Source organism: Chelonia mydas, chromosome 6 (genome assembly GCF_015237465.2).
Source record: "Chelonia mydas isolate rCheMyd1 chromosome 6, rCheMyd1.pri.v2, whole genome shotgun sequence".
NCBI lineage: Eukaryota > Metazoa > Chordata > Testudines > Cheloniidae > Chelonia > Chelonia mydas.
This window is the reverse complement of record NC_051246.2, coordinates 47,838,259-47,861,612: the sequence shown is the minus strand read 5'-3', so window position 1 is coordinate 47,861,612 and position 23,354 is coordinate 47,838,259. Positions and strand designations below refer to the sequence as shown.

The following is a 23,354-nucleotide window of genomic DNA, read 5'->3' as shown; positions in this document are numbered from 1 at the left end:
TCCCTGCTTCCTCCTCTTCAGCAATCCCAGACTCCCTCCAGCACCCTTAGTTTGTTCGGCACCCATCCATCTCAGACTCCATCTGGCACTTACCTGCCATCTATCCTAGCAGCTCCTCAGAGTCACTCCCACTTACACTAGCCACAAGCTGCCAGATTTTCTGCAGTTCCTGTCCTTCACTTGCCACTGACTGAGGCAGGATGTGTTGACCATAAGTTAAAGTTTATGGTCATATGGAGATGTTTGTACATATGCAAAACTCACAAACACAAGTCAAAGAAATTGGTGCAGTGATAAATGATGACAGGTCAGGACTACAGAGCAATCTAGATCTCATCTCTTGAACAAACATGCATTATTACAGCTAAATGCAAAGCCATTTGTCTAGGAACCAAGAATGTAGGACTGTATTTTGGAAAGCAATGACTCAGAAAAGGACTTAGGGGTCATGATAGATAAGTTAATCATAAGTTTTCCGTGTGATGTGGCGGCTAAAAGAGCAAATACTAGGGTTGTGTGTGTATATAACCAATGGAATATTGAGTAGGAGTAGGGAGGTGCTATTTCCTCTATATATAGCATTGGTAAGACCATTACTGGAATATTATCACCAGTTCTGTTGTCAACACTTTGAAAAGGATGTTGACAAATAGGCAAGGGTTCAGAAAAGTGCTATAGGAATGATCTGAGATCTTGAAAATATGCTTTACAATGAGAGGCTAAAGAATTTAATGAAGAGAAGGTTAAGAGTTCAGTTTATAAGTACTGATATAAGGAAAAGATTTCTGATAGTAGACAACTCTTTAGTCTAGCAAAGGCATAACAAGATCCAATGGCTGGAAGCTGAAGCTAGACAAATTCAGACTAAAAATAAGGTGCACATTTTTTATAGTGGATGCAACTAACCTTTGGAACTACATACTTTAGGATGTGGTAGATTTTCCATCACTTGAACTCTTTAAATCAGGATTGGATTTCTTTGTAATACAAAGTTATGCCCTCGCTCAACCACTACTTATGGGCTTGTTGAAGAAACCATAATTCTATGGTCTGTGCTGTGCAAGAGATCACATTGGATGATTGGAGTGGTCTCTTCTGGCCTTAAAGTCTTCTAATCTAGATGCAGTTAGTTTATCATATAGTTTGCATAAAATGTCACACCTGGGGCTGTGCAAAATTTGGCAGCTATGAGTTTTACTTAAGTTTTATCAATTATTAATTGCTAGGGGGATCAAAAAATTGAAAATTTGAATTTTTTGACAAAAAAGACACTTTGTGGAAGTTTTTCCTATTCTGTGATCCCCTCTATTTACCACAGTTTGTTTATTTATCGTATTAAAGAAGAAAGTTTAATGCAAGTTATGGTGGTCCACCTAAAATGTTGATATAGAACTACCATTGGTAGCTCTCCTTTATAGAGTTCTGCTGTCTCTTGGTGAGCCAGAAAGTCAGTCATTTGCACAGGTTGGTATAAACTTTCAGAAGGGATGGACTAGATGACCTCTTAAGGTCCATTCTTGCCGTACATTTCTATGATTCTATGTTTACTTTCTCCTCCCCTCTCCTACTTTCTATATAGACTATTGAGGAATTTGATAGGTGGATGAGACAGGTTTTTGAATCAAGATGGATTAGCCAGTAGTTACAATTTAACAAATATTTTATGAAATCAACACCTCAAGCAATGCAATTCTGCGGGATACCTGCACTTTGGTTTTCTGTATCATCACATTATCACATACCTTTGTTATCTGATTTGCTTGGAGAGGGAGATGATGTTAGCAAGGGCCACCTCCTCAGATCTTGTGACATTCTGGGCTTACACTAACACCAGGTGAGAATCTGGCCCTAAAAGAGCCAAAATTCACTGAACTCACTCTTTGGAGTAAGTATGGCAGCAGGTGAAGAATAGGACAATTAGAATTTTGGCAATCTGTTATACTGTAATTATTCAGATTTATAGGTCATTTTCTTTGTCAGTCTGGTATAATCAATTGAAATAACATAGAAAAATCTCAGTCCAAAGCTATTTCTCAATGTATATTTCATATTTGGAATAATAAGAATTAAAAGAAATGACAGTGTAATGGCTGTGTGTCATTACAAACTATTAGGGGTCTGTTTATCCTTTCATATTGTAATTCCCTAAGGTAGCAGTCCTAGGCAGTAGACTTCATAACTGGAAAGTTTGACTCTTGGTGCCAAGGAAATTTATATGAGAATCATTGTGTATGAAATTTAGCATAGTAAGAATTCTACAATACCCTCTGGAATCATTACTGTATACCATGTTAATAATATATGTGGTATTCTGGAGTCATTAGGTTGTTACTCAGTGCATAGGAATAAAGAAACATAATAGGCTTTTACCCAGCAGCCCCCTCGAAGATGACATTTTTGGCAACTGGCTCTATTAGACACTCCAGCTTCTATTAAAATAGAGAAAGCACTTAGATCCTTTTTTTAAAAAAAATAGAAGCTGACTGATATAAAAGGAATGGCAGCCAGAATAACTGGCTTGGAGGCAGCAGCCAGGCCAAAGTTGAGTGTGGGGGAGGCAGACAGTGTAGGGTGAGACCAGGGGAGACAGATAATGGGAAAATCCCACAAGGTACTGCCATAATCCTAAAGACCAGAGGGAATTTAAACTACCTCCAAACGTGGAGCTCTCCCTTCTGTGTGAGCTGCTTCTCAACTGGCAGTTCAGGCTCCATAAAATACTTTGGGTTTAATTCATTTTTACAAGTTTAAGGAAAAACATACATCCTGTTACCTCAGGTGTACATTGCTAATCCCTGGGCCCTTCTAAAAGTCTTTTAGTTGTCTGCCTTAGATGTCATGTCCAGTAACACATCTAGGAATGCATTAAAATGGATAATGCACACACGGAATCACTGAAGGAAGTTATTGTTCATTTGTTCATTGGAATTGCATGGAGCCTGAGTAATGCTTACATAAGCAGTACCACTGATCCAATGGAACTACTCCTACTGCAAGGTAGTATCACAGTCTGGCCCTTTTAGTTATAGGAGAGTAAAAAAATCCAGGAGGATTGGGCAGTTTGGGGAGTACGGCTTTGATGGGATTGTTCCCCTCCCTTTTCCTCAACTGCTTAGGAGCCCCACACAGGAATTGGTCTTTGGAGTGGGGGAGTGCAAGAATTAGGAGGGAGTGAACCAATGGCAGAGCTGTTTCTACAGCATTATCCTCTCTCCAAACCTAGAGGACCCTGATAGCATTAATTAAATTGCTTCCCCCTCTGTGATGTAGAGGCATCCCTGTGGTATTAGGATACTTCCAGAAGAAGCAGTGGGCTGGAAATTCCCTGGCTGAACAAGAAACTGGAAAGGGAAGTGGGGAGCCAAAGCCAACATGAAAGCATAGGCTCTGCATGGGTCTTGAGGGATTCCTGGTTTCTGGGGCTGAATTCTCTGATACTTCCGCAGGCAAGCACAGCAAAATGCTGCTTCCCTGAGGGACAAATTTGAAATAAATTCTCTGAGGTCAAATACAGTTTCATGCCCCTTATGCATCCGAGGTCGAATTTTCAAAAATGTGTATGTTATTTAGGAGGCTAATTTCTTAGCCCCATAGATTTAGGCTGATCAATTATTCAGGGCCAGATTTTCCAAGGTATTTATTCACATAAAGATTCAGAAAGGCAACAACTGGGATTTTTGAAAGCACCCATTTTTAATTAGGTACCTATGTGCTCCTTAAAATCCTCTGTAGTGCCTTTGTATGTCTTTATGCACCTAAATATCTTTGAAAATCTGGCCTGTAGGGACTTTTGAAAATTCTGTTCATGGTACATATTGATTAGAGGTCTGATCCTACACTGCTGAATCAGTTAAAACTCCTCCTTCCATTAATGGGAACTTTGTCTGCACATGGACTGCTGGAGACCCTGGAGCGCAGTCAGTGTAGAATGCATTCTGCAAGAGAGGCTGCATTTTTCTTTCAGAAGCATAATGTGTGCTGTTTGCAATATCAAATGAGTCATAATCCTGCAGGTTTAGTAAACTGGCAGATACAGAGATAGTGAAATTAATAAATGCCAGAGACTTGTACAGTAGTAAATGTCTGAAACTACCCATGTTGCAGTTAATGACTTGCTGCCCAGAAACTTCTTATTACAACAAATGCAATTCCATAAAAGTGATTCATGTTGCAGGATGCCATTTTGTAATTTTCTCCCACTGGCTTAGATTTCATCTCCTAAATCTCCAGGCAATATTTTACTTTTCCTGACAGATAGTTAATTTGAGAATTTCACAGCTGTACAAACAAATTTAAAGCATCAAGGCATGTGTGGTATGCACTGAGCGCACATTTGCTAGGAATGATTTAAGTAACTTGTAAGATTTTAAAGTAAGCTCAAATAAAATGTGTTAATAGTTATCAGTATTTTAATATACAAGACATAATATTCTGCCCACAGTACTTAAAGCTGGACGTATATTTATGCTGAATTATCATTGAATTCCATTAAGGTCATAATGGTTGTGTGGCAAATAAAAGCAAATAAAACATTCAGTAGACATATTTTTCAGTCTCCAGAGGTTCATACAGACTCATTCTTGGTTTTTTTATGACCTCTCAGAGGGGGTGTCTTAGCTCAGCTTGTCTTCAAATATATATTTTTTTATATATAAGCCTGAATCATGGGTCTGAATCCAAATCTCTTCCCTCCCGCCCCCTCCCCCCGGCCCCAATTGGGAGAGTCTGCATCTTGGGCTTTGATTTGGGCCAGTAATGGAGGTAGGCCTGAGCTTCATAGTGGATTTAGATGGACTTTAGGATTTTTACATGTGGTGAGGGGACTGGAGACAGCTTTCCAGTGTGTCTTCTTTGTCTAATGGGAGCTAAGTTAAAATGACTCTATAGGATTAGACTACATATGCAATGAAATTCAGCTACTGTATTAATAGAGGAACAAATTTAGCATTTGGATGCAGACATATGCAGCTCCCATTGAGATTGTGTTCAGAATTTGACCCAAAGATAGTGATTACGTTTGCAATCATTGTTCAGAGTCTGTATTTTCAGGTTGTGTCTCTTCTTTGGTCCACACTGTCCATCCCTTAATCACATTACAGATGTCTATAGTACTTTTTGGTCTTGTTCCAAGTCCAAAGCTTCCATTTGTGGCAATGGAAAATATATACAATGAATCAGATCCTCAGCAGGTGTAAATTGATGTAGCCACATTGATTTCAGTGGAGCTATGCTGATTTGCATCAGCTGAGGACCTGGCCCAGTGACTGCAGAGTATCCATGTTGAGCTTTACAGTGAAGATGGGAGGTGTACATTGAGAACTGGAGAAGAGTATTTTGCCCTAAATAAACTCTCCCATGAGAATATATCTCATGTTAAAGAGTGCCTCTTTGACAGCTCAGAGAAGCTAAGCAGTTGTCACTTGTAGAGCTCATATAGTGGTGAAAACTTATAAAATTCAAAATCTCTGTTCTCCTTTTAAAAAAATATGTATTAAAGGGCACTGTGTGTCTGTGTGCAAATGGGGAAGGATGTTCTTATGGCTAAAGCACACGACTGGAAAGCTGGAGACCCAAGTTAGTTTCGAGCTCTGCTGTCGACTTGCTATTTGATCTTGGGCAAAACACTTAACATGTCTATGCTTCCTCTTCCCACATGTGAATTAGGAATAAAATGTATCCTGGATGATTGTTTTAAGGCTTAATTCATTAATGTTTGTAAAGTGCTTTGAGATTCTCAAATTGTAGGTACTATATGTTATTGTATGGGTCCTGGGCCCGAGTTAGGTTGTTTCCTTTGGGAGGAAAAATTGATTACATGAGATGAATCAGGTCTTTTTTTTGGCAAGCCTGTTTATTTTAAAAAAACGTACACAATGCCTGTTTCCCTGAACAAAGTAAAGACATACAACAGGAGGTACTTTCCATCCAAGCCTCCCTTTCCAGATGGTCCTGTGCCCCAAGGAGTTCTTCCTCTGTTCCCTCCTAGGGCCATGCTCACAACACTTCTCTCACTGTCTGCTGATTTTATTTTGCCTTCTGGCTACTTTCTGCCTGTTGCATGCATGTAGTGTTCTTGTAGCCATGTTGGTCCGAGGATATTAGTGAGAGAAGGTGGGTGAGGGAATATTTTCTATTGGACCAACTTCTGGTGGTGAGAGAGACAAGCTTTCAAGCTTCAGAGAGCTGTGACCTGAGGAAGAGCTCTGTGTAACCTCAGAAGCTTGTCTCTCTCTCCAGCTTAAGTTGGTCCAGTAAAAGATATTACCACACCCATCTTGTACACACACAGCTATAACCAATCAATGCCACAGCTCCTTCCTTTGCAATCAGTCTGCAGGGAAATTTCTCAGTCCACATGGCTTAGCTGCTGATTTGGCCTTTCATGTGGCCTCATAATGCAAGCCACCGCTTGAGGTGTCTCTAGCTATCTTGCTCTATAACTTCTTCTGTTTAGCTGGAATGATGGGTGGCTAGCACACCATGAGCTTTAGAAGGTCTGTCAATGACTATAGATGGGGGGATGCTATGGCATTCTGGGGTGCAGTCCAGACCAGTGAGGGGCTGTGTCACCACCTGCCCTGCAAGCTGAGGTGTCTCACAATGCTTTGCTGCTGTGGTTCCTAACCTGGGTTCCTCACACAAAGCCAAACAGCATGCAGGCCACACTCAGAGTGTCTTTGTATAGCCACAGCTCTAGTCCAGCAGCTCTGACCCCAGCAGCTTGTTAACAAACATCAGCCACACTCTGGCTTCCAACAGCCTTAGTTACTACATGCAGGGTAACCCCAACATACTGCCAGTCTCAGATTTTTCCCAAAAAACATATGTTCTGAAGTGTCCAGCCCTCTCCTGGACAGTCCAGATATACTAGGTCTGTCACCCCTCTAAAGGGATCAAGATTCAACAGTTTGGCACATTAAATGGAGTTACTCACGCAGTTCACAACACTGGATTAGTTCTGATTAGAGAATAAAACAAGTTTGTTCACTTACAAAGAAAGAGATTTTAAGTGAACACAAGAAATGTTGCATTAAAGTCAGAAACAGTTATAAGAAAAATGAAGATAAAATGCTTTCTAAACTTCACAAACTAGACTTGGCTCAAGGTGAAGTTTCTTATCACATTTCCAGTAATTTTGCTGACCAAACTCTCAGGCCAGGATCTGGTCCCAGTGGCTGGCTGTCTTGCCTTCTTAGGTGAAAAAAGACAGCTGGATAGGGAAAGAGAGCTTGGGATGCTTTTGACCCTCATTTTTATATTTCAGTCACCCTTTGAAAAGCATTTTCATGAGAGTAATCCCTAGTTAAAGTTCTATTTGGCTGAGAATAAGGACACATGGAGTCTGGTGGAGGAGGGAGGCTTCATGCTGTTTCTTTTCACCTGTGTATGCTGAAATGCAAATTTTCTTTGTCTTCTTTCTTCCCCCCTCACTATTTGAAGACTCTGTTTACAGCTTATATTCAAATGGAGGTAAACACACATCCCTTATTAAAGACAGGCCTGGTTGACCACTTCTACCTAATGAGGGCTAGGTGAGTTTGAACATGTGCCTTTAACATTATAACATTATTGGGGGGGGGGGGATTTCATAATTTTACATATAATGTTGCTATATACACTTCACCATGACATAATTGACCAATGAATGATTCGTTTTCAAACGATACGTCACAAGGCTTATTTTGTACAAAGATTATTACAATAATGTGTAGGGTGTGAATACAGGGGTTAATTTGGTCACTGGTGCACACATATATTCATAATGAAAAGGTTGGGCTCTTGAATTTGTGATATTGAAAATACTAGGTGGAACTAAATCAACTATTCTACCAGGAAGACCATTTATATCCTAATTAGCCAAATACAACCAAACGTTCACAACTTCTTGAGATGACATTGCTTAGCAAAATATAGTACTACTGCATCAGAATGTTAGGGAATCTGGGATGCTGACTAGCTGCTCAGGATTTGGTACATCTCCTTATGTTTCACTGAAATCAATGGGAGTCAGGACTGAGTCATGACTTTGAGGTTTGGCCAGTAATTATTTATATGAACAAAATTTGTACTTTACCTTCAGAAGCCAAAGCTGCATATTGCTAAGGGATTAGGACAGTGTTGGTGGGCACCAGCGTTATGTGGGGCATTGGAGAAGCATTAAATATTTCCATATCAGAATCAGGCATCTCAGTGGTGGAATGGCAAAAATCGGTGGGGTACTGCAATCCGTGTCTAGAATTGATACATGAAGGGCATATTAAGACATAGACATGGGGGAGTAGCATTATCCATAAAGGTTTCCATAGAATCTAATGAGATAATATTTCAGAGTGGAGAGGACCATACATTAGAATGTGTATGATGACAAAATCCCAAGGCAGATATGAGCAAGTTTATAATTCTGGCTGCCTGAATAGGAAAAGGATATTGAATGCCCAATACTGAGGGAGGTCAGAAGCAACTGAATCTAATAATGTAGCCATAATGGGTGAAATCAATCAAACCAAGCAAATGTTACATTGGGACAAGACTTAGGGAAGTAGTTTCTCAATTTATTAAAGAATTATTTATTAAAACACCTAGTCCTAGAGCATACAAAAGGAGAGGCTATTCTCAATTGTCCTAAGTAACACACAGGGGTTGGTTCAAGAAGTAACTAAAATTGAGCCACTAGGTAGTGATGGTAACAAAATAATTAAATTCAACATTCTCAAGGGAGGAATCATATAAAACCCCCAGAAGGGTGGCAAATTTTAGGGATTTTTAATATGCGGACGCTAATCAAAAATGCCCAAATGTGGTGATTAAAATCCTTAGACTCTATATTGAGGTTGCTTAAGCATACTATTTGACAGCCACAGAAGGCATGCATACGCCTAAAGAAAAAAGCAGATTTGCAAGAAATAAACCAGTATGGCTAAGTGACAATATTCAATAGGTTATGTGAGCCAAACAGGTATCCTTCAGAAAATGGGAATCCAGCCCTAGTGAAGCCAGCAGAAAGGAGTATAAAATATGGCTAGCCACATGTAAGAAATGAAATCAGGAAGACAATCTAGTGACCCCTGGAAGGAATAATTGGAACTACACATTGACTTTACTGGGTTCTAAATTAATGTAAGTACTCAGGGGAAAACTGACACAGTGAGGGCAACTCAATGAAAACCTCTGCTCAATGTGTAGCGGCTGTCATGAAAAACACACAAAATGTTAGAATGCATAATGACTAGGAGAGGTAATAATTACATATGCAGCTTTCTCTGAATTGTTTTGAATGAAGATATGCTGACATGGTGTAGGGAAAAAAAGATAACCTTGCAAAACCATTTACAAGAGTTAATCCATCTGGATGGAATTATTTTCACAAGGCTGTAAAGCCGTTTGTCAGATAATTCCTTACACCTTTTTCAGCATTGTCAATAATGTGTTAAACTCACTTACAGACACTCTAACTGGACTGCTACCAAGTTTATAGCAGATGCACTAAGGGCCTGATTCTGCAGGCCTCAGACAAGCAACTCTCCCACTGAGCCCAATGGAAGCATTGTCTGTCTGCTGAGGACTGTATGGTGATGTAGAGTTATGCATACTACCACACTATTCTGGAAGTGTGATGGTTTGCAACCATATAGCACCTTCCAGTCAAGGATCCCAAAGCACTTTATAAACACTGAGGGCTAAGTCATGGCTTTAAAACAACAGCACTGAGTCAGGGGCCGTGTAGAGCCACACAATCCTAGTGGGAGCACGGAAACATTGGGCCTCTGAAAAGCATCCTGCTGCTTCTTGCACAGGGAGAAAGCCTAGTTTGCTGTCTCAATTGGGAATGGAGCAGATTGTCATAGTGCACCAGCCCTGCTGCAGTCATGGGCTCAATGCAGCCATGGAAGGGAATAAGGAGTTTCTTATTCACCCCTTTGCCTCTGCATGGCCTTGCAGGGTAGCTCAGAATCTGGGCCCGTCGATTTAATCTTCACAACACTTGTGTGAGGTTGATACGATCATTCCCATTTTACAGATGGGGATACTGAGGCACGGATATTAAATGTAGGATTTTCAAAAGCAGCTTAAGAAGTTAGGTGCCCAAAGCCTATCAAGCTCCTGAAATCGGTGGGAGTTGATTTTTAGCCTGCATTGGAAAAGTCAATGGGAGCTTAGTGGTTAACTCCTGAATATGCTTTTGAAAATATCACCCCAAGTGACTGGTTTGAAGTCAGCCTGCAAGACTGTGTCAGAGTGAGCAGCAGAACCCAGATCTTTGGATTTCCGGTCATGTGCTTTCATTAGCTGACAATTATGTCTCTTGCATTTATGCATGGCATGTTCTTACCAGTTTTAGTATTACCTGTTAGATTTCTAAATGATTTATCATTAAAGCTGTGTCAATATTATGGGGATAGATGAGTTACTATTAGCTAAGATAGATAGACAGATTCATTATTTAACTTGTTGCTAGAAATTTTTTGTGTCCCCATTTCTACTAAATGCTTGGTAACAGGTTACAATAACATCTTTTCTTAAGTACTTTAAAATAACTTGTATATCCTATAATAGAACACTTGATATGGGGCTTCTCACACACACTATTGGATGTAATTGCAGAATCTGGACTTAACCGCATCATATGATTTTGTTTTCTACATGCATGTTAAATTTATCATCAAGAGCAAACAATTGCTTTGAGCTAAACCTTGCAGTCCTTATTTAGTTTAAACTCCCATGGACTCCAGTTTGGGCTGAGCAATAACTTAGTGAGAAGCACAAGATTTGGTTCTTATACCCAAACACTGTGAATCATACAACACTGGGCAGAGATTCCTAAATAGAGAGGTGTGTTGAAGACAAAGGTGCAAGTGGAGAACATAAGGCAGAAGAAATCATGCATTATGAACAAAATTTTCAAGAATGGCTTCCAAATTGTGTATATGTTGGACAATTGTACATCTAATTCCCATTTTTACATTTGCATGTATTTTTCTTTGCACATGTTAATTCGCAGCTCTTTGAGCAAATGGATGGACACAAGAAAGCTTTTTTTCATAATTTCAGACTGATTTAAGGCTGGATTGGAAATTTGGATTTATAGGTTAACATTCCAATATTTTTTTCAACTCATGGAAGCTTTTTTTAGAATTCCCAAACCTCCACCAGCTTTCTTGTGATTTCTAATCGGAAAAGTTACAGAAAATCAAAGGCTTTATCAAAAAGACAAAGATGCAACTTTTGTTTAAAATAAACGTACAAGGGCTTCGGAGAATCAAACTAAACTTCAGTACTGCATGAAATCCTATATGAGCATTTTTGGTGTCAAATAAAAGCTGTATCTTTGTTAAACATCTGGAAATCTGAAAATAAATCAGATAAAGCAACTGCAAAAAATAGTCTAAAGGAAGAGAGAACTTCCTTCCTAGATTACTATCTTGGTCTCTATTCTTGACATTTGGCTCATGTTAGGTAAAGTCCCATTTGGAACTAATCTTGCAGGAAGGGAAAGAACCTCCTCCCTCACCGGCACCACTACATTTAAAAGAATCACAGGGAATGAGATTGATCATTGAGAGCAAACTGGGAAGAGAAGGAATGAGAAGAAGGAGAAGAGACTTTATTTTAAAATGATGATAAACACCATGTCATGATAACTACATCTAGGAATTTTTACTCAGCCAGCCAATGGCAGGTCATCTGCCTTCAGTTCCATAAATCTGTGCAAAATGTTAGTACTTTGGGAGCAGCACCATGTCATTCGGGAAGTGGTAGCAACAGCTATGATAAGGTTGCTAACATTTCCCTTTATAGGCCTCTTTTTAGCTGCTGATACCTTTGATTATTCAGGCTGAAAGTGTAAGGAACCGTAGGGCCAGGGAGCTCTGTGGAGAGTAGTTGCTACAGGAAGTACCACCCATGAAACCCAGAGTGACAGTACCCTGCCACCATCTGATTGGTCAAGTGTCTGTACTTAACCCCAGGGGTTGGCCCAGGCCCAGTATCTGGGCAACTACACAGACCTTGGCCTGCTGCAATGCCAAACTTTGCCTTTGACTCCAGCCCAACTTCGACTCCAATTCTTGCCTCTTGATTCTAACCCAGTATTGCCTCTGTTCTTGTCTCTAACTCCAGCCTGACTCTGACCCTGATTCCTGCCTCTTGATTCTAACCTGGTACTACCTGACCCTGGCCTGACTCTGACCCAGATTCTTGTTAATGGGACCTGGCCTTGCGATTCCTCCAACTCCGGCCTGGTGACTCCAATCCCTGGTGGGCAGACCTCAGCCAAGCTGTGACTGCTAGACAAGACTCCCCATGGCCCTGTCCCCTACAGAAATTTTCCATGCTTGGTAGCTTGAACATTTTTGAAAGATTGAGGAAAAATAGCTCTATCATTTTTTGAGAATGAGGCTAGTGATGAATAGGAAGTTTTGTTAATGTTCAAAATTTTTCTGACTAATTTTCAGTTTTAAGAGAACCTAGTGCCTCCATCCTTTGAAGAAGGAACTTGAGATTTGACAGGGCTGATCATGGGGTCATGGAAGTGTCTTTTGCTATCCCTGTGAAAATCCTCTTCGATTTAGATGATTTTCCACGTATTATAAATTAGCACTTGTGCATACCAATAAAACTAGTTCAACAATTGTTTCTTTCTTTACTGAATGTCTTGAGTTCATTGCTTATGTTCACAGGCCCTGCCCAGCCCCATGCATCATTCTGAAGCTGATATTGCAAAGCTTAGCCTCTTAGTGGAACATAGACAAAATTGATCCTCCAGCTTTCCCCCATCAAATATTCATGCAGGGATAGTAAGCTAGAATGGGAGCCAGAAGACCATGAACTAACTGGTGTTAATAATTCTGTGCATTTCATGAACATCATTTTTAACAAGACCTCAAACATGTACAAGGAGTTTGAGGAGAAGAAAGTAACAGGGAAGGTGCATAAAGTTACCTCTGAAAGTGCTGGGAATCAGATTCAGGTCTCTAACATGACTGCGTCGTGTGCATGTGCCACGTACATTTTCTGTTTGTAATAAAAGGGGTAAAGAAGGCTGCACTATTGCACAATTTTCATTTAACTCTTACAGATGTTAGCTAGAAGAGTGTGCACTGCTCTCTCAGGATGAGGCAAAGACAGAGTGAGCATGGAGTGGCAGGTTGTAGTGGTTTTGGTCCAGAATCTAAACTGTTGCGGGGAGGAGGGGAATGACGCAACAATTTTCCAGCTTTATGATTGTGAAAAAAAATCCCTGAAAGTATGAATCAAGGATACACCAGTGTTGTCTTCCTGATTCTACAGACAGCTTGAAACAATAATTATGAGAACTTCCCCATTCTCTTCTATGATTTATTAATTATGAAACCTAAAGATTGCAATGTAAATATTGACATTATGTTTCATTGATTATCATTTTAGCAGAAACATCCTGCTAATGTAGCTTACTCCAGAATCCCAAACTGTCTACCACCTTACCACATTCCAAAAGTCTCAGCTATCCCCTACCCAAATGATAAATCCTCCAGCTTCCCTCTATAAAAGCTTCTATGATGCAGTTATGCATTGTCCTTACAAAAATCCATAGACATTGAAACTGAAATGTAAGGGGAGTATAAAATAAATTATATTTAATGTCAAAATAAATGCATGGATCTGGTACACAACTTTCAGTTTGCCTACTGGAGTGCCACAGAAACTAGGACACTTTTGTCCACAGAAAGATTGGTCTTGGGTTAAGGTACAAGAGTTGGACTAAGGAGATCTAGATTCGGGCCCTGGCTCTACCACAGCTCCCTGTATGATCTTGAACAAGTCACTTAATCTCTCTGTGCCTCAGTTCTCACTTATCCAATTTTGATGCAAATACCTTTGTCTCTCTTTTATGTAGATAGTAATCCTTCTGGGATAGGGACTGTCTCTTACCATGTTTGTACCGTACTAAGCACAAATGGACCTTGATATTGCTTTGGGCCTGTCAGCATGACCACAGTGAAAAAAATCTGAATCCTCCTTGCACCATCCAACATAGCTAAGGGCATGAACAAGGCACCGCCATCTCTGTTTTTCCTGGGCCGTACATTGCATGTCCTCTTGAAAGTCAGTCCCATAAGTTTCCCCTCTCTAAGTCCTGTTCAACAGAAGGATTCTTTCGTTTGGCCACTTCTGCCTGTTTCTGCAGCTGCCCAATGGCACGCTTGCCTTGGCAGACACTCTGACTTTATTCATCACACATGGCCCAGATATTTCCATCTTCTTTTCCAGATAACTTTAGAAAAACAGGGTTGTTGAATTCTTGGATGACTCTCGGCATTCATTATAAATTCATTCAATTTAATACCCAGTATTTTCCTGAGGCAGTTGCTTCCAAAGGCATTTAGACACCTGTCTGTACTTTTTGGTAGTTTTCCAGTTTTCACATGCATATATTAAAGCAGAAATAACATTAATGTTGACGATTCATAGGTTAGTCTTTAAGTTGTAGATTTTCAATGACCAAATTTTGTCTAAGCTGGTCAATGCAGCTGCCACCTTGCCAGTTCATGTCATTATTTCCTTCCGGATATCCCCAATGATTTGTACATTACTGCCAAGGTATGTGAATTGACTCATCTCTTGTACTACTTTGCCTTCTAACATAACGCTTGCATTGGGAGTTGTTGGCTGTAAAGTAGTACACATACCAGCTGTAGTGTCCCGTGGAGTAAGGTCACTATGTTGCAGGGGGACTTGTCTCTTGCACTGCCTTTTTACCACCTTTTTAGCCCTGTGCTGACCTGTCTCTCTCTGAGTCTTTCTGTGACCTGGCCAGAAGATCTGTTCACTTCTTAAGTTCATCCCCTTTCTGGGGTAACTAAAGATCCAGCTGAAAGTCCAAACAGATATCCATATGATAATTCTCTGCCCTCTTGGGCTGCACTGTGATTCTCTGCTTCTGGTCCCCTATGCCTGAGCCCTGCAGAAATTCACCTATGCTACTTCCTCCTAGCCAGTTTCCCCCCAATGCCTCCCAGCCCCAGGACTGTGGCAGCTTCCTCAGGGATCTCCCTACTCCTTCAAGGTCCTATCTCAGGACTTTCCTCATGGGAGCTTAACCTGCTTCCTGTGCGTCTCCTCCAGACTGACTTCACCAGGCCCTTCCCAAAGAGAGGGAACTCTCCTGGCTCCTCTCCCCTTGTCTCTCTTTTCTGAGTTCTCCACTCTGTGAACATAGGCTTTTCCTGACCCTTTTCACAGCTGGGGTCACTAATTATCATTAACCTGCCATATCACCATCAGCTTGGGGCTGTCAAGAACTGGGACATGGGTGGTCAGGTTCAGTGGGTAGAACCATGGGTGGTCAGGACTGAGGTTCAAGCCAGAGTTCGTAGCCAAGGTCTGGAGCCAAGAGCCAAGCTGGAGTCAATATCCAGGACCAGAGCCAATGGTCAGGCCAGAGGTAATCAGAGGCTGTAGCCAAGGGTCAAGATAGAGTCAATAGCTAGGAACCAGAGGGCAGGGCCAGAAGACAGGGACCAGGAACAAGGTGACATCTGTCTTAGCAGCAGGTTAGGGATCTGCCTTGTTGGACAGACAACTTCTTAGTACTCCCTCCAGGCTTAAAATTAGGTCTAGGCCAAACAGAGGCCAGGGAAGGGGATGCTGGGCATCTCTTCCATGGGCAGCACTTCCTGGAGTGACTGGTCTCCCAGGATGTAAGGTGTGTTTACTGTGGCTCTGCCAGCACTGCCCGGTGGTGGTGTGGAATCACCCCCAGGCCCAGGTTCAGGTCCCACAAATCCTCACAGGGGCTAGCTGGTAGGTCACAGGCAAGGCTGTGTCTGGCTTACCTTAAAGGCCAGCTGGCCTCTTACACTTGGGTTGTCATTAGATTTTTTTTTTTCATAGCTGATCATTAACCCCATCTCTTTAGCAATTCTGAATAGTCTTTCCAAGTTTGTTTGCAGTTGATTGAGCTGTCACATGGAAGAGCTATGTCATCAGCTAAATCTAAACCTTCTAGTGTACTTCTGTTGAAATGTGCAATGCCTGCGTTGTATCCATCTGCACTTTTTCTCATAATGAAAGGCAATGGCCATGCCAAAGAGGAGAGTTGAGAGAATACATCCTTCTTTGACACCAGAGTCCAGGTCAAACCATTCACTCAAATGTCTATTTACTTTAACTATACAAGCTGCACCTTGATATGAAGACTTGATGATGTTAATTATTTTTGTTGGTATACCATAACATTTCAGCATGTTCCAGAGTGAATCATAATGGAGGATGTCAAATGCTCTCTTAGTCTATGAAGTTTATGATGAGTGGTTTTTGCCAATCAATGTTCTCTTCAATTATTATTTTTAGGGTGGAAATGTGGTCAGCTCATGATCTTCTGGGTTGAAATTCATCTTGCTCTTCCTTATCTTTGTCTCAACCTCTTCCCTTATTCTGCTTAAGATGATACTGCAAAGGACTTTGCCTATCATTGAAAAGACTGTAACACCTCACCAGTCAGTACAGTTGCTTAGGTTGCCTTTCTTTGGTATTTTGACAAAAAATGCCATTTTTCTATTGTTCTGGGCACTCTTCCTGGTCCCATTTTTTGTTCAGTGATTTTATCAATGGTCTCATGATTGCAGGCTTTGAAAGGGGAAAAAGGAGGACTTGGGGAATTAGACCAGACATCTTAACTTCAATTTCTGGAAAGGTACTGGAACAAGTTATCAAACAATGAATTTGTAAGCACCTAGAGGATAACAGTGTGATAACTAGCCAGATCAGATTTTCCAAGAACAAATCATTCCAAACCAACCTAATTTCCTTCTTTGTCAGGGTTTCTGGGCCCTTGGATGGAGGTAGGGAGAAGATATAGACATAATATATCTTGATTTTAATAAGACTTTTGACCCAGTCCCACATGACATTCTCATAAACAAACTAGGGAAATGTAGTCTAGATGAAATTACTATAAGATGGGTGTACAACTGGTTGAAAAACATCCTCAAACAATAGTTATCAATGGCTCACTGTTAAACTGGGGGAGACGTATCTGCAGGGGTATGTCCTGAGTCCAGTGCTTGTCAATATTTTCATTAATGACTTGGATAATGGAATGGAGGATATGTTTATAAAATGTGTAGATGACACCAAGCAGGGAGAGGTTGCTCACACTTTGGAGAACAGGATTAGAATTCAAAAAGACCTTGACAAATTGGAGAAATGATCTGAAGTCAACAAGATGAAATTCAGTAAAGAGAAGTGCAGAAGGCTACATTTAGGAAGGAAAAAATCAAATGCACAACTACACAATGGGGAATAAATGGCTAGATGGCAGTACTTCAGTAAAGGATCTGGAGGTTACAGTAGATCACAAATTGAACATGAGCCAGCAATGTGATGCAGCTGTGGAAAAGCAAATATAATTCTGGGGTGTATTAGCAGGAGTGTCATATGTAAGATGTGGGAAGTATTGTTCTGCTCTACTCTGCGCTGGTGAGGCTTCAGGTGGAGTGCTGTGTGCAGTTTTGGGTGCCACACTTTAAGAAAGATGTAGACAAATGGGGAGAGTTCACAAGAGAGCAACAAAAGTGATAAAAGGTTTTAAAAAACTGGTCAAATTTAGTCTTGAGAAAAAAAAAAGATTGAGAGAAGGACTTTTCAAAGAGGATGGTGTCAATTATTCTCCAGGTCCACTATAGGTAGGACAAGAATTAATTGGCTTATATGTATAACAAGGGACATTTAGGTTAGATACTAGGAAAAACTTGTTAATTATAAAGATACTCGGTTACTGGAATAGATTACCAAAGGAAGTTGTGGAATCCCCATTACCGGAAGTTTTTAAGAACAGACTAGACAAACACCTGTTAGGGGTAGTCTAGGTAAGTTTACTTGATCCTGCCTCAACATTGAGGAACTAGACTAGATGACCTCTCATGGTCCCTTCCAGCCTTACATTTTTAAGATTTCCCCAGTGGCCATTGGTCTTAACCTACAGCTGCCCCAGGTTTTAACTTTTTTTTTAATTGAGGCTTTCACTTTTTGTGATGTGAGATGTTATGGTGGCTAGTTCTAGCTCTTTAATTTTATGTCAAAGTTAATAGTTTCTTGCGGTGTTAGTCTGTTTAGTGCCTCTTGAAAGTGCTCTGCACAATAACAAATAAAAAAGAACCTGGGTGCAGCTTGATAGAGAGGATTGTTTACCCCACTGATTGTTCTCTGATCATTTAGACAGTGTTTAATTCATACTCACTTACACTTGTAGATGTAACTGCCAAATTCAGGGTCAGTACCAATATACAGCAGTTGGAACCATATTTTTTTTTCTTCCAGCTCTCAATTGGAATGCACTGGGGGCAACATTTTTGTGAGCTGTGGATGGGTACTAAGGTGGTTTAGGAAGGCCATTTGGGAATGGGAGTATAGCAACTGCATAAATGTTGCCTGGTTTTAAGTTGTGTTGTTTGTTATTCACACGTAGGCAGTTTATTATTCCTTCCTATTTACGGAGCACAGTAAGGGGCCTGTCCTGCACACACTGCTAGGCACATGGCTTACTTCTGTGACAGGACCCATGACACTTGGTAGTAAGTGTTTTCAGAATTGAACCTTAAGTGTATTTCACACTTCACCAATTCATGAAGGACAAGGGGAGAACTCCTGGCCACAGTGAGTCAATGGCAAAACTCTGCTTTTGTGTTTCCTGCCTATAACGCACTAATTCAGACAAAATATTAGGCTAGAAAGTGTATTTTAAGGGGTTTGAGAAGGAGGAAGGTGGTACTTGCAGGACAAGAAATGAGAGCCTGTTCCAAATATAGGGGCAGAATGAAAGAAGATACGAAGCTGAGACAGTGAAATGGTTTGGAATGAGTTTTTTTAGTTGTTTCCTTTGAGTGTGAATTCATATCCCTTACTAGCAGAATAACTATCATAGATGTATACATCTGTGGGTAAATACTGCAGTATTTAACAATACCTCTTTCTTCCCTTTTTCGATATTGTAGGTAATTCAGAACATAATAGAACTTTTTGCGGCAGTGCCTAGCCAGCTATAACCCCCTTTTTTAGCATTAAAAATGGCTTCATATATTCCCTGTACTTTGTGGCAAAAATGGGGGAGAGAATAAAAGGAATGTAGCCATTATCAGAAGCCTTCAAACCTGCTTTGAGTCTGCTTAAAGAAAATAGTTTTTTAGAAACAAAACAAAACACAACACAACATTTATTTATGGATCTCATTCTGGAAAAAAAAGTATAAAAATACATTTCTTTTTCCATGGGATTTCACAGCACAGTGAAACAGAGACTCTCTGGGGTATAGAAGTGAACCTAACAGCATTTTTCCAGGATTACGTCATCTGTTTCACTCACACTTTCACATCCTGCATTAAACCACATGTATGTACATCAACAAGACAAGACTGTAAAAAGAGTGTAACTGGGGACCTGTTTTCGTGATATTTGATAGGAGTAATTGTGGGCACTGCTGTTTCAAAGTAACAGTGGATATACTATACTATGTCAACAAAAGTCACTCTTGCCATATGGAAACCTAATTATTTCTGAATGATCTGTTACAAAACACTTTTGAGACATTCAAGCCATTTAAACAAATCAGTAAAGAATATTTGAGCATAAAACCTGTCTTTAATAAGAACTTTCATGTGTTTTAGAGTTGGGTCTTACAGTAATAGATTTGAAAATAATAATAATAAAAAAAGGCTTATTTTTAAAAGGAGGCAGGGAATTGTATCAGGTGTTAAGAAAATATTGGTATCCCCTTGCGATTCTTCAGAATTGGCCCAATCCTCCTGAAACTGAAATGAAAGGGTATTTTGCGGTTGGCTTCAGTGGGAGCAGGATTGGGCCCTAAGTTTGTGGGAAATGGGGTAGAATATAATGTGATATATATTCAATGCATGATGTAGTTCTTTAGCATGTAAGATAGCTTAGGCTGAATGGTACTTTGCTGTTCTGTAGTCTTATTTTAAGCATTTTTGACAGTGATATCGTTTGTACTGATAAGTTCTGTCATCTGAGTAAATAGAAGGGAGGCCATGAATTATTTATAAAGCAAAACAACCCCACCCTCCCGACCACCAATCTAGCACATGTTTTGTGTTTACATGCCATTGCTTGTCACTTCTGATTTCATACTTATTCAGGCCACCTGTCAGTGACATTGGCAAGATGTCTTTTGGTTAGACTCGATAACATAGCAGTCAGACAAGCTTAATAGTTCAGGAAGCTAGACACTTTTGCAATTTGCCTTCAGCAGATCTTCATATAAATTGTGTAATCTAGAAGTCTTAATCATTATAAAAGTAAGAGATTTTGCTAGCTTCATGAAAATATCTCTTTCACAGTGAAACTCGCTTGACTGATACAGTTAAGGGGCTGACCTCAATTGTCAAGGTGAATATATTTAATTTATGGGTAGCACATTAAATAAACATTATGTACTGAAACAAACCCGGTATGGGCCTGATACATTACTGAATGGCCATACTCAATTACATTTCTATATCCAGGCTTTGCCATCTACTTAAAGTAGGAGACACAGAAACAGAACGTTTAGAGTCAGATTGTGTTGGTGACACCATGTGTTGGTGATGATGCAGAGCCACAATACTCTACATGTGAGCTCTGGAAGACACTGTGCCTCAGCAATGCATAATGCCTCCCTGAGATCCCTGGCACAAAAGGTATCATGCATGCTTCACTCTCCTTCTTCATGTGCAGCATGCTCTCCTTCACACCTACTCAGCTCTGCGCTCAATGTAGAGGCTCTGACTCTTTCCCACCCTCTTTGGGATAGTAAACACTCAGGAGGCTCTTAGCACAGGGATTGCAATCCTGGCTGGCTCCTATCCCAGGTGTGCAAAGGAGGAAGCTTTGTGCACACCGCCTTCTTAATTACCTATCAAGGGGTGGGAGTCAACCAAGGTTTGGTTCTTAAATTAGTCTTGCATGAAGTTATTACACACCTAAAGTGATTTTAAAATGAGAAGGTATCCAGATTTTGTGAGGTGAGTTCATCTGATCTTCTTAATGTCACAACTAACTGAGTAAAATGATCATCCACATATCTGTAGGGACACAATGGGCCAGATCCTCAAGTGATGTAAATGACTTCTCTCCATTAGCTTCAATTACATCAGCTGATCTGGCTCTGTGTCAATAGGCTCACATAGCAGCATCAGACTGGGTTTTGGGGGATATATGGTCTAGTGAGTCAAATGAATGAATAATGTTGCCAAACACCACATTTTCGAATTCACGCATATATTGGAGCTATTGTAAATTAACAACATATGTTTCAAAGGTTTGATTATAGTAAAAAAGTATGATAAGACATTGGGCCAATTTCTAAACTCATTACACTGGTCTTGCATTATTTTAACTCTGCCGATTCCATTAATTACTCCTGATTTGCAGCAGTGTGAGGTCAGATTTGGGACCAGTGTGTGTCTGATGGAAATGATATTGAGTGAAACAGTGGTATTATTTGTATTCATAAGGAGAACTATCAGCATCAAGGACTCAGTTCCATAAAACTCAAGATTTCTCTCTATTTTGGTGGCTTTCTGAAGGGCATAGCCTGGCCCTGAATCCTTATTCTGATAAAACTACCACTGATTTTTGATTAGCTTTCTTTTGTATTGTTGTTTTTCCTTTGAAAGCTCTGTACTTTACTTTTTATTCCAATGAAATTCTCATTCACTGAGAGTTCACCTGAGGAAGGAGTGCAGGATTGGGTTGAGATGGATGAATGCTTCAATACAACACCAAGAAGGGTATAGGTCACGAAGGAGAACTCAATTGAAAATGCGAAGCAGTCAGTGTTTTAAAGTGTGAAGTTGCCTCAGGATACTGATGCTCACTCACTCTTTGAGATTGTTCTGATATGAAGAAGGTATTACTCTAGAAACCTGACTAGTGCTAATTGTTAATATTGTTAAAGCCCAATCCTATGAAGAGGAACTTCTATTGACTTCAACTCAGCACTTCTCAGTATGGGAACCTAAGACAGAATGGAAGGGAAAAACATTAGTAGTGGGGTGAAGGGGGACAGCTAGGAGGACTGGGAAGGATTTCAAACAGTGATTGTCATAAATATAAAGGCAAGGGCAAACCCCTTTAAAATCCCTCCTGGCCAGAGGAAAAATCCTCTCACCTGTAAAGGGTTAAGAAGCTAAAGGTAACCTCGCTGACACCTGACCAAAATGACCAATGAGGAGACAAGATACTTTCAAAAGCTGGGAGGAGGGAGAGAAACAAAGGGTCTGTGTCTGTCTATATGCTGCTTTTGCCGGGGATAGAACAGGAATGGAGTCTTAGAACTTTTAGTAAGTAATCTAGCTAGGTATGTGTTAGATTATGATTTCTTTAAATGGCTGAGAAAAGAACTGTGCGGAATAGAATGACTATTTCTGTCTGTGTGTCTTTTTTGTAACTTAAGGTTTTGTCTAGAGGGATTCTCTATGTTTTGAATCTAATTACCCTGTAAGGTATCTACCATCCTGATTTTACAGAGGTGATTCCTTTACTTCTATTTACTTCTATTTCTATTAAAAGTCTTCTTGTAAGAAAACTGAATGCTTTTTCATTGTTCTCAGATCCAAGGGTTTGGGTCTGTGGTCACCTATGCAAATTGGTGAGGATTTTTACCAAACCTTTCCCAGGAAGTGGGGTGCAAGGGTTGGGAGGATTTTGGGGGGAAAGACGTGTCCAAACTACGTTTCCCAGTAAACCCAGTTAGAGTTTGGTGGTGGTAGTGGATATTCCAAGGACAAAGGATAAAATTAATTTGTACCTTGGGGAAGTTTTAACCTAAGCTGGTAAAAGTAAGCTTAGGAGGTTTTCATGCAGGTCCCCACATCTGTACTCTAGAGTTCAGAGTGGGGGAGGAACCTTGACAGTGATCAACAAACTCTTACTTAAATTCAAGAGTATTTTTCCATGCTCCATATCTGCTCTGACTCTTACTCCGTGAGATCAAGCCTTATGTATTGCATCCTTGGTATTGCCAACCCCTTTGTACAAAATTATGAGACAGGTTCCCCAAATAATGAAATTGGCTTAAAAATGAAAAGATTTTTTAAAAAATAATAAATGATGTGTTTCTTTTTTTATTTGCCTCACATGTTTGTCTCTGTTGTTCACTTTTTAAAGTTTTTCTCTGTACCCACAAGGGCTAGAAACCTACTTAAAAATAAAAAAGTTGAGATTCGCACATAATTCACACCTCACTCTTGGGACTGGAGCTTTAAGAAAAAACACCAAATATCAACAGACTTGCAATAAAATCAGGAGCTGGCAAAACTCTCTCTATTGATCTTAGAGTTTTATACTGCCACACATCATCATATTATCTAAGAGCCCTG

General features: G+C 40.2%; 1 protein-coding gene across 7 annotated transcripts in view; it reads left to right on the top strand.

Moving 5' to 3' along the window:
* Positions 1 to 23,354, top strand: part of GAS2 (growth arrest specific 2) — a 156,904-nt gene that overhangs the window by 56,573 nt on the left and 76,977 nt on the right. For 4 of the 7 annotated variants that reach the window (XM_043549147.1, XM_043549150.1, XM_043549149.1 and 1 more), the window contains one exon: positions 7,441 to 7,532. The exons of the other annotated variants lie outside the window; for them this stretch is intronic. In XM_043549147.1, the coding sequence (XP_043405082.1) occupies positions 7,441 to 7,532 (92 nt within the window). The remainder of the gene's footprint in view (positions 1 to 7,440; positions 7,533 to 23,354) is intronic. 7 annotated transcript variants of the gene reach the window in all.